The sequence below is a fragment of the Drosophila montana genome, unplaced genomic scaffold (assembly GCF_035044405.1).
Source record: "Drosophila montana isolate Dmon_TW-CO22-7 unplaced genomic scaffold, ASM3504440v1 contig_1409_1, whole genome shotgun sequence".
Classification (NCBI taxonomy): Eukaryota; Metazoa; Arthropoda; class Insecta; order Diptera; family Drosophilidae; genus Drosophila; species Drosophila montana.
The window spans coordinates 821,172-833,983 of record NW_026996361.1 but is presented as its reverse complement, the minus strand read 5'-3'; the positions used below and the strand labels follow the sequence as shown (position 1 = coordinate 833,983).

Below are 12,812 nucleotides of genomic sequence, written 5' to 3'. Positions count from 1 at the left end.
CAAAAGCTAAACATGGCATAATTATTAAATAAATACATTAGGGACGAACTAATTATGAATAAATTAGTTAATATTTGGAAAGACGGTTTCAATAGATTTTTAATTAATATTCATATATTGAATTGTATAATAGATTGAACTGGAAATTAATACACGAAATTAGAATATTCATAATAATTAAAGTTCAATTTGCAATTTAAATTTATGAAGTTAAACAATTGAATTCTATATTGAACAATTATAGAATGAATAATTTAAATAAAAAGCAATTGAAAATTAATTATTATCAGGCTCTGCATTTGGATTGCATTGGATTCCATTGACGATGCTGTCATACAAGCGCCATATACAAATCTCTATACGCACAAATTCTCAAAAATTAAAAAAATAAATAACAATTCCCCATTATGTAGTTATTGAAATACACACTTATCTTTTTGAGTATTTTTTATTTTATTTACATTTTTATTCGTGCTGTGCCTGCCGCAAACATTTTATGTTGTCCATGCTCTTTTTTTTTGTACACCTCATACGAAATGTGGCTTTTAAGTCAAGTCAACGTTTCTTATTTTTATGGTGTTAACCTTCGTTTGATTTGAGCGGCCCCAAAAAAACTGGAATTGAATTAAAACGTAGAGTAAATTTTATTTGTTTCGTTTGCGTTCGATCGAGAAAAAATAACAAAATTGAGTGTATTTTGGTGCTTCTTTGTTGGCTTTGCTAATTAGAGTGTATACATTATTTTTGTGCAGGAACTGCGTGAAGAATCAAATGAACTTAAATCATCACATAAAGAAATCGAGGCGCTCTCAAAATCCATCCTCACATTCCTTGGGGAAGTACACAAACCCTCGGCGGAGGCCATACAGGCCAAAGTGGATAAGTTAGTCGAACAGCAATCAAAGTGAGTACCCAAAAGAGTCAACATTATTTATAAATGTATACATAGAGATATTACCCTGTACGCCTTACAAAATGCCTATCAAAAAAGGTGGAAATAGGGTGGAAATTAATTTTTTTTTAACGGCGTGAAAATATTCACTAAATTGAATGGAAAGCGTTCATATTAAACTTTTACTTGTCATTCGATTGTCCTCAAAATATTCAGATATCAATGTAATACTTAAATACTCGCACATGAAAACGTTTCGTATTTCACGCTTTGCGCAAAATCCACGAGCTTGCGTGGAAAGTGGGCATTGCGGTTTTACAGACGAAAGTTCAACTTTCTTGGGTTGGGCTTGGAAAGTTATTTTAGACGCTTAACAAAAAAATAAATAAAATGGTTGAAAAACTGACAGCTTAATTTGATGAAAGTACCACCAAGTATATATATATATATATATATATATATATGTGTGTGTGTACTAAACTACTAAAACAGCTGCCTGCCGCTCTTTCATTATATATTTAGACATTAGGTGAAACTGTGCGTGACGTTTGGTCAATTTATCGGAATGTTAACGCCGGAAATCGATTTCGCTTCGTTTGCTGCATAAATAAACGTTCTATAATTGATTTGCATTTAATGTTAATTAACTAGTTTTTATTTATTTTTTATTGGCAATCGGCAGGCAATACTATCTCGCAGCATTTAAACGGGTTCTATTTTAAGCAACACAAGAGCATATCTATTTTAGAAGAGCAGCATATCAGTCGCAGACTTTTTCGGCTTATATCACAGCCTGCTTTTGTGCTTGTGACATCAGTGAGCGTTGCGTTCGGCTCGCTGAGCAGCTTAGCCCTCGAAATTTCATGCTCAACTCTCTCTCTCTCTCTCTCTGCCCCTTCCCTCCCTCTGTCTGTCTGCCAACTGACGTCATTGCAACGGTTACGCTCGGCTTGCGGCTCGACTTGGGGCTTACATAAGTCTTGTTTTCTGAGGCATCGTTAAAATGGGAGTTCTGAGAAAAGTTGAGTTCATTCCATTTCAAAGAGTACTGGCCATAAGTATTTTTACCCATATATGTATATGTATTAGCAACGGGCCATCTCAACAGACGGTGGGCATGCCGCCCTCTGATAACAGCTAACTGTGCCAAAGCGTTGCACCTTATCTGCAGGTTCGCCTCTCGAAGACATTTACGATAATAGACAAAAGTTGGCGCTAACAATGTTTTACTATTCAGCGCGTCACATATATTATAGGTTAGTTTGTTAGTCACATCCTATTTAGTTCTTATATAGTGTGCGTATTCGAGAGTTTTCGATCTGGAATTTTAATGTGGGGCTTAGTTCTTATTTAGTGTGAGTACTCGAGAGTTCTCTATGAGATATTCCAAAGTTTCCACAATTCGGGTTCCTTGAAATCCTCTGCTAGTACATTCTTATTTAATTAAAATAAATTACATTTGAGGAAGACCCATATCGCATTATAACTTGTGCTCCAATTAAATAATGTATCTAGCAATTTTTTGGCAGAGCCTAATCTTGGGTAGATCTCAAAGTTTATTTTCAGTTTAACTAACAATATTACGATAATCGAGTTCTAAATCCATAACTGGGTTCATGTCTGTGAACACGAACCTAAAGGATTTGATCTAAATCGAACCGTAAACCGAACCAATGACAAATTTTGTTGCGCTTGCCGCCCTGATATGTTTATATAGACCTCTTGTTGATAACAGGCTAAAAAACTTGATTGTTTTTTGCGGAAATTCTTTTGAACGGCGCTTGTCACAAAGAAAAGAAAACAACAAAATAGAAACAAAAAACAAAACGTTGCCAATTTGTCAATTGCCTTTTTTTTCAGTATCTACACATATGCATACACTCACAGGCATACATTTGCATAGCGAATTTCGTTTCCCATTGGCAACATGCCGACGGCAACATTTGCGCCCTGCCATCAACATTTGGTCTTAATAGCGCCTTAACAGTAAAAGTTCTCTGCTCATTGTAGTCGAAATTCACCACGACTCGCATTAACAGATGTGTGTGGTCGGCGATCACGTAAACATTTTGCTTGGCAAGAAAAAAAGTATGAGAAAAAATGATAAAAAAGAAAAGAAAAGATGAAAAAAAAAACAAGAAAAACCTAAAAAGAAAACATGCCGCGGCCTTTCTTAATGCAGCACTGACACAAATTTTCACCCAAGACATGTGTTTATAAGTATTTTCAGCGTCAATTTATTTTGTATTTTATTTTTATACACATTTGTTTCATCCGGCTATTTGGCTGACAGGCGCGGTCTGCACTTTTCATGAAAAACGAGAGCAGCAGCTGTTGATTTCTTTTTGTTTTTCCTAATGTCTTTAGCCAAATCTCTTGCGTTGTTTCCGAAAAGTCGTGCGATAATATTTTTATGACGTTATCTGATCGAATACATTTATCTGAGCTACTAACTAGGCCTCTAAACTGGCAATTGAAGTGCCGTAAAATTGTAATTGAAATTGGTTTAGAAGAGAAACCTGATTGTATTATAGTTTGTGATGATGGTTTTGAGTATGTTTCATTAGCAAAGCTATAGGCAGCTCCATTTTCATAATCAAGGGGTAAAACGTTAAAAATTAACTTTTGACAACAACAAAATCAGTTGAACTCATATATTAAGGGCTACAACACTTGTACATAAAGTTAATGTGGCTGACAGCTGTTATGCATTTAATTAACATTTGCATTAACGTTAAAATTACCGTTAATGGTGGGTAAATGGAGCGCTGTTATCAAACGTAAAACAGCTGTTAGTCAAGTGTACTAAATCGTAATTATTATTATACCTTAACACAGGGAATTTTAGTCATAAAACTTTTTTAAATTAACAGAAGGAGATATTTACCATACTTTAAAGCTTAAAAATGTATATAAATTATGCGATTAGAATCTAGAATTCTATTTGAATCAATATATTCAGCTGCAGGTCAGTTTTTTAACGAAGTAAATACTGTTAATAGATATACTTTATATTCAAGTCTTGTTCCTAGCTGTGTATTTTTCATGAAAGCAAATGAAACCAATTAAAATTTAATGCGTTTTGATCTAATTATCGAAAGTTATTATATATATTTTACTTACATTATGTCAAGCTTGAATTATTGCATCTGAAATGGTTATAAAGAAAGTTTCAATGTGTTTTTGACCTTATCTTTAGCAGTAAATATATTTTAGGAGCAAGTGCAAAGTGTTGCAAACATAAATTAACTTTATATATATTCGAGAAAAAAGTTCGCACAGTAAACAGTTCAGATACTCTCTTCTCTCCCAAGTCTCGTTTGTAAAATATCTCTGTTTTGTTCTGTTCCCCCAATTTACATGCTGCGATTTAAATAATTTCTCATTTCGTCATTTTTGTGCCTCAAATAAATTGACAATGCCATCATCGAACCAAAAATGATCTAATACCCCAATGTTTGGTCATCGACAATTATATATTCCCAACTATGAACATATATTATATTTATATTCCTTAACTGCGACGCAAATTTTGATGCATTTATACTTGAGATTTACTTTCGGCTGGCGAACATGCAAAAATCTAATCAACTCTCCAAAAAATAACACAAAAAAAAACCAAATAATACTTTAAATGTTGCGTAATCCTTTTTCATTTAAAAAGTCATTTCGTGTATTTCCAGGCGATTATAATATTTGTTTGTATTCTAGATAAGCTTTTATTCATTAGCGCAATTTGGGGAAGAAAAAGAATTATACAAAATTTAAGAGAACACATTTAAATATTGGCGTTCAATAGCTTATAGCAATTGCTGAAGTTGATATTAAGAGTCTTAAGGGTATACAAAGGAGGTGAACAAAAAAAATGGTAAAAAAAAGCAACAGGCTAATAAAAACAAGTAAACAAGACGGAAATCCTATCGCTGACTTCATCGGCATTGTACGAGTAGGAATACGTGCAAAAGATATTGGCAAATATAAAAAAAACTAATAAGCAGGGCATTCCAGTTAAATTGCTGCAGTGCAAACACTCAAAAATTGTTTATAAATCAAACATTCTTCAGTGGCTTGAAAAAAAATATAATAGAATCAAAATACAACTAGAAATACACGCATACCATAAAAACGAAGCAAAGCATTTGCATTGACAATTTGTCACTTTGCACAACGACAAAAAGAGAGAAGAGAAAACAATCAAACGACAACAACAACAATAGAGCAAAAACGTTGCCCAAATGAGGTAATCGCGTAATTATAAATTTATTTTGTATTTTTTGTTTGCCTTGGCCGGCGCTCGCACTGTTAACAGTGCGCTGTTAACTGACTTGCTGTTGGCTGTTCCAAATGCCATTGCGTTTCGCCGCGCACGCTGTCTCTCTCTCGCGCGCGTGCTCCCTCTGCCTCTCTCTCGCTTGGTCGCTGTCATTGATAGCCAGCCGGCGTTTTTACGAGACCCGCTTATCTTAACCGGCAAAAATGATTTGTTTTTGCCTTATCATTCCCTGCATACAATATATGTATATGTGTATGCACATACATATATATATATGTATTTATAGGCGAGTGCAGTTATGAATTTCAGTTTTCGATTTCGGGGATTTTCGCTTTAAGGCTATGCGGCATATTTGGTAGCTGAAATCAGCGGCGAATTTTGTCTGGCTAATGAGTAAGGCAAACTTTTGCCTTACGTTTCGCCTCATGTTCAATGCCAAGCGCATATACAAACTTATTCAATTATTCGCCTCTCTCTCTCCCTTTCCCTCTCACTCTCAGGCGAGTGCGTAGTTGTGTGTGAGTGTGTGCAACTGTGGTGAGTTGCGGTAACAGCAGTTTTCGTTCTTTTATTTCCGTCTCGCATTCCGCTGTTAACGCTGATCGCTCGCACGTACGCCGACTGAGACGGCGGCAGAGCTGAAACGTTTTTGGCAATTTTCTGGGCTGAGAATATTTTAGTTTTTATTTAGAGTTAGTTGCAAGCGGACGTGTTTTTTTTTAACTGGATGGCTGGAAACTAAATACGAAGAAGCGACCGCCCGAGCATAAAATATATATATATATAGACGCATATTTTTAAATCAAATAAAATACAATTTAATTAAAAAGCAGTAGAAATAGAAGCAGCAAAAACACAAAGAAGCGACAGCCCAAAGAGAAAAACAGTAAAGTATTTAACTCAAATAACGGTGCAGCTGTTTAAAGCAGCGTTCAAAATGAAATAATATACGTCATGTTCTTCTTTCTATGTTCTTTCATGCGCTGCACTCGAAAACGCCGCTTTGTGGATTACCAGGCGTATACGCAATTAAAAGAGTAAACTTTTTAGCTGCTGAATTTCGCAAGAAATTCAAGTTTTAAGCAAAAGAAAAGAAAAAAACAAATAAGCACAAGAAGAAGCAGAAGTTAACAATTGTTAAGCACACGTCTGCCTCCGCAGTCAGGAGGTGCGACTGTTGTCGCTAACAACTGTCCAAAAAACAATAAAAGACAGCAGCACACAAAGTAGAGAAGCTAGAGAAGTAGAGAAAGAGAAAGAGGAAAAGAGAAAGAGGCGAATGCTAATTGCTAACACGCACTCTCCAAAAAGACGTCGTCAAAAGCAAAAGGTGAATGTTTATTAAAGACACTTTTATTTAAACGTTGCCCCGCCGTTTGCCATGATTAAGTCATCGAGGACGGCTAAAGAGTATGCAAAAAACAGCCTCAATCTCGGGCCGGCTACGTACCGGGGTTGGGTCCGGGCCTCGGGTCCGGTCTTTGGCGAGGTCGTCAGGTGTTGTTTTTGTTGCTATTCGTTATTTTTTTTTTCTGTCGCTGTTTTTATTGAGAGTTTTTGCTTTTGCGGCGCGTGTCTCTGATTTGATGACGTCGTTCGCATATCAAAAATAGCTAACATCATGCGAAAACCGCTCAAAATTCTTATCGACAAACATTCAATTACAATAATTGATCAAACTGTGTGCGCCAAGCTTCTTAGTTTTCTTTTTTTCTTTATTATTTTTGCCTAAACATACGTATTTATAACAACACGCGTCGCTGTTGCTTTCGCTTTTCACTTTTGGCGCTCGCATTTCTAGCATAGTTTGCCATTTAAATTTAAAATATCTGCTAAATTTAATGCGTTAATTTGTACCATAGTAAAATGGCAAACGGCTCTCAAAATAGCAGCAGGAAAAAACAAACAGCGAAAGAAAACTAAAAAAAATTCTACATAAATCGTATTTTATTTTATAACGTTTTCTATTTGGTCGTTGAATTTATTAGAATATTTTATATACCCTGCAACCGTTAAAGAAGGGGCATGAAATGATGTTAACTAGGCTAAATGGGATTTATTCTTTTGAGATTTTTAGGGAGTCTAATGTTTACACCGAGCAAGAGCTTCAAATTGTGAGAAACGTTTTTTCTTCTATATATTCCTGATCGAGATCAACAGACATCTCAACCTAACTTTGTTCTTTGGCTCAATCATAAATGCGTTGAACTCTTACGAACCAGACGCTGCTCTAGTTGGTTTATTTTGGTATTTCCAATTCCATTTTCTTTTCTTTTAAACAACAAAAGTTTATTCCAGACTAAGCGAGAGTTTATCAAAAGAGCTTTATGCTTTTTGAACTTGAATATTCGATGGTTCCTTATCAATTTCCGTCCTTTTAGTCTTTTGTGATTGCCCCGATTTCTCGCTAGATTTTTAAGAACTAGAGACCCACAGTTGGATGGTTCTCCCATATGACAGGTCAGTTTTATTTTCGATATTTTGTTCTTGGCCTTGTATGGGGTATTTACCAGTTGAGCAGCCTGGGCTCTAATATTTTTTGCTCTTGTTTTACAATTAATGTGCTAAAAACTTTTTCGAAAATTTGTATACAGCCTCAATTGGCCGACAGCCAAATGTATTGACTTGGCCTCCTCAAGGCGCGTTGCTCTTCCGTTTCAATTGTTGTTGCTGCTGCTGCTGCTGCTGCTGTAAAGGGCATCAGGCGACGGCGTCCTTCAACGCGCAGCCATTAAATTTGTGCACTCACGACCTAAACTGCTTTCCTATTTTTAATTGCTGCCTTCAACAACTTTTGCCTAGAGAGAGAAAACACTTGTTGAAATTATTTAAGCGCCCACATGGCGCTCCATACGAGCCAGATGAGGGTTACGATCTGGAATGAAGCAGAAAAGATACGTTAAGTGGAAGGCAAATAGAGATTGTTCACTGACTCATTTGCAATTTGCAGCATGTCCGATGACGTCAGCTGCAGCTCGTCTGCTTTGACCAAGTTTCGGTTGGACTTGGCGAATAAATAAACATAAATACAAGTTTAAAAATATAAATGTCTGCATCAAAAATAAACGCAGCCGTTAAGCAGGCCAGCGGCGTGTACAACATAAATAATACTAATAGCAATAATAATAACAGATTTGAAAGATATACGAATTAGAAACAAAAATAAGAAAATCTTTTCGAAAATCTGAAAAGCAGAGCACGCGCTCTCCCAAGGCATTGTCGAATCATGTGCCATATATCAAATAGAAATTCGAATTCGTACACGTTTTCGAATTCGTAATATTTTCATGCCTTGTAGTCAAAATTTTCGGCACTGCTATTCATTTAGTAAACTCTCTTGTAGCCAAACGGCAGCATTCATTTTCACGGAAATCTTCGCAGCGCCTCGAGGCCAACAACTGCCCCAGCCCAGTGGATATATAAAATTCTGAATAGCCCCAGCAAAAATATTGAACAACTTCAGCCATTTGCTGATTATTTGAAAAGAACTTTTCTATAATATATGTTCTCGTACACATATATATATATATATAAGATATATATTTTTTTAATATATATTGTGTGCAGCACGCGTAGCTGAATTCTATTCTAGAGCAAAAGACGAACCGCGTGGTTTTCACACAAAGACACACACAAACTGTTTACATATTATATCTATATAATAGGCAGCTACTTTGTAGATACGTCATTGACTAATACGCCCCGGGCATACTTTTTGTTCTCTTTTCATTTCTATTTGAATCCTTGCAGATTGAACGATACGCTACGCGATAAGGATCAACAGGTTAGCAAGGATCTCGAGGAGATCGAGCAAGTGTTCCGCCGCATCTCACAGCTGCAGGACAAATTGAACGCACTACACGAACAACTGCAGTCGGTACACGTCTACGACGAGCATATTGCCCAAACGGAACAGGTCCTCATCACACTCAATAGCCAGGTGCAGCAGGCCGGCGAGGAGAGTCGTGCGCTTGTCGCGCAAACCCAAGCGCTCTATCAGACCAAACAGAATCAGCTGCCCAGCGATATTGCCCAGGAGTTTACCGCACTCGAACTGTTAGCGGAACGCGTACAGGTGACCATGGAGACCAAAGAGAAGGATTTCAAGCGCGCCAAGACCGTGCGCACCGACTATTTGGCCGGTGTGGATGAGATCCAGCGCTGGCTGCTGCAGGCCGAGGTGCAGGTGCAGGAGCGCACACTGGAGCCGACACAAATGAAGGAGCTGCTGCAGCGCATCAATCAGGAAATTGGCGCCATCTATGAACGATTCACGCTGGTCAAGACCAACGGTCAGCTGATCATTGAGAACTGTCGCAACAGCGAGGAGAAGACGCTGGTGCAATCGACCATTGATCAGCTGGCCGCGCAGCTAGCCCAAGTTCGCGGCTGGTTGGATGAGAAGAAACAGGCTGTTGGCGATAGCCTCGACGCCTGGACACGGTTCATGAATCTGTATCAGATTGTCATGTCCTGGGTGGCGGATAAGCGCACGTTCATTGATCAAACCATTGAGCTGCGCACCCTGCCCGAGGCGCGAACCAAGCTAAACGACTATGCGGCGGCTGTGAAGAGTATTAAACCGATTGTGAAGCATTTGAGCGAAATGGATAAGGAACTGGAACACATTGGTCAAGTGACGACCGTGGGCGATCTCAAGGATAAGCTGCAACAGGCCGAGGATGCGAAGATAGCCGTGGAAGCAGTGCTGCTGGAGAGGGTAAACCCGCCAAGACAACTCAAATTACCGATCTAATATCCTTTCCTTGTTTCATTTTACTTTGTTCCCCAACAAACAGAACTCACTGCTGCAGGAGGCCTGCGAGGAGTGGGATCAATGCGAGCGCAAGATCAAGGACATACGCGCCTGGCACGAGAAGACCAAACAAACATTGGACTCCTCGCCGCAGCAAAAGAAGCCGCTGCGCGATCAATTGGGCTACTGCGAAAAGACTCTGGCCGACATAAATGTGCAAAAAACCAAACTGAGATTGTCTATTGAAAAACTGGAGGTAAGTGACCCCATTTGCATAGCTAATCCGGAATGCGTTTCCATGCTCAACACATCTTTCAGGTACACTTCCGCAACGGCATGGGCGGTGATCCGCGCCTGAGCGAGAATGTTGACGATTTGGTGCGCGTGCTCGATGGTCTGGGTGAACTGGTCAAAGCCAAATCTCAGAGTCTCGAGCAGACGCTAGCCCAAATCGATGTCTATCAACAGCAAATGCAAACGCTGCGCCAGCGTATTATACAGGAGGAGCAGCAGCTGCGTCTGGTCATGGCGCCCACGTACTTGCCGCACGATCGTGAGCGCGCATTAGCCGAGCAACAGGTACGTACTGTCCAAAAAACAGAACTGAATCTGATTTCTTGTGTAGAGCACATCCCTCAGTTAGAGCAGTTAGTAGGTGCTAGCTAGCAGCAAGTGCCAGTTGAGCAGGAATATGATATGAATCAGTTTAGGAATGTCTCGATATATCTATTTATTATATATGCATATCCTTCAATAGTAGCTCGTAAATAACAGCAACTGTTAACTGCTAAGCCGAAGTACGATTATGTCCCGATTTTCGATCTAGTATATCCCCCTTTCATCATATTCATGCTACTTACTATATATATTGAACGATTCAATTTTTTATTATTTTGTGCTATGCAACAGTTGACAGAACAACCAGTTTGTTGGCCCAAAAAGTTATTAACCCTCAAGTAACCATAGACCACATTGAATCCAATTTCAATTTTCAATAAAAAAAAATATACTTTTAAAATAATACAATTCAAAACGAACGCTAAGAAATTGTGCGGATAGGTCCGGAATAAAAAAAAATATATAAACCAAAGTTGCACGGTGGCTGCGTATTTAGTTCTATATTCATTTATTTTCATTCTTTTTCATTTTGTTTTCAATTTTCAATTTTACTCTTTTCATTTCCTTATGTTTTTCAAGTGCGCATTTTATACTTTTAGTATACTTAATTTTTATTTTATTTCTTTCTTTTTTTTTCTTTCTATGCGGCATATAAGTTTTTTTTTCGTTACGTTTTTGCTCAAAAATCAAATTTTTCTTACGTTTTTATTATTTTCGAATTCGATTTATGCCATTCATTTCACGCACACACATACATCGACACACACATACATACACTGTTCATTTTTGTGCTCTCTTTTTTGTGTTCTTATAATTTGCGTACAAAAAAAATCATGTCATACCAACCGTGCAGCTCATCCTACATCGAAAAACACATCCGCCTTGTTTGTAGTACATATCATCATCCATATAGAATGCCCTCATACCATATCACGCATAATATATACATATATGCCTTTGATGCCCATTATTGTTATGTCTGCCATGTCAAAAACTCGAAACACTTTGTTGTGTCTGTAAAACAAAAGTCCAATTCCGATTTCGATTCATTGTCACGTGCTGAACAAAAAAATCAAATATATATATATAAATGCTAGAGAATACAAATAAGTTCTTGTTGCCGGGGGTAGCCCAACAAAAAAAAAATCAGAAGCATATTTCCGAAATTCTAACATTTTTTCTCCAGCCCATTATTCAGTCGGCTATTTTTAGCAATGCCGGATTAACGCGAATAATTATCTCACAGTTTATATATCTATATATATATATACATATATGCGAAATAGCAGGCCTATATTTGCATAGTTTATGTTAATTTTAAACAAATTTCGTTTTAAGTTTACATTGCGAATTGCAGTGTCGGCGGTAAGTGGCAAATTATAAAGTCAATTTAAACAATTTGTGTTTTCCATAGAAATTTTTGGGTTTTTCCTTTATTGACAGTAGCTACATATTGGGGCAACTCTTGCTATGAGAACTTATTTCCATTCACCTTTCACAAGTACAATTAAAGCATATTTTCACATTAAAAAAAAAAAAAGTACATTCATAACATCTCAAATCACCTTACATCACATTTTCTGGCACAAAAAAGAAAAAGAAAACACATTATGCTTAACGCTTAGACATTTCTCATTTATGATTTTCTTTTTATATTTTACTTCAACTAGTTAGCTTTATGGCCGGGCAGACATTTTCACATTAAGCCGCTCGAAGTCACAGCTCTCTCTCTCTTTTTACTCTCTTACTCTCTACCGTAATAGCGCTCTCTCAGTTATCTTTTAGTTACACAGTATGGTTACGGTTTTAATTTGACTTATATATTTTAATTTTTTTTTGACAATTGTATTTCTTTTTATCTTTTCTCTTCGTACATTCTTATTGAAAAACAAAAATCTGGTGTCGTTGCGCTGAAAAAAAAAAATAAAATTAAAATTTTAAACACTACATAAACATTAAATTAATTGTTCTTACTAATATTTGAAATACATGCTTATATCTCTAACCGGGTTCTTGGGCTTTGCTCGCTTGCGCCTCTTGTGCCTTTTGCTAAACTAAACATGTGACTAACCCCCAACAAACCCCTCTCGATGCTGCTGCTGCTAAATATCCTCAATGTAACACTCACACATACACGCACACATACACATAATCACATACACACACATGGGTATTGCGTACTTCTACAAATACATAAAATATATATATAATATATATATACCTGGTATATGGTTGCTTTATCTTATGGCGTATTTATGCTCGCTGCCTACAAA

The 12,812-nt window shown here is 37.2% G+C and overlaps 1 protein-coding gene across 16 annotated transcripts in view; it reads left to right on the top strand.

The window, feature by feature from the left end:
* Positions 1–12,812, top strand: part of Msp300 (Muscle-specific protein 300 kDa) — a 124,157-nt gene that overhangs the window by 62,988 nt on the left and 48,357 nt on the right. For all 16 annotated transcript variants that reach the window (XM_064683230.1, XM_064683238.1, XM_064683294.1 and 13 more), the window contains 4 exons: positions 753–904; positions 8,916–9,885; positions 9,965–10,177; positions 10,240–10,500. In XM_064683230.1, coding sequence (XP_064539300.1) covers positions 753–904; positions 8,916–9,885; positions 9,965–10,177; positions 10,240–10,500 — 1,596 coding nt within the window. The remainder of the gene's footprint in view (positions 1–752; positions 905–8,915; positions 9,886–9,964; positions 10,178–10,239; positions 10,501–12,812) is intronic.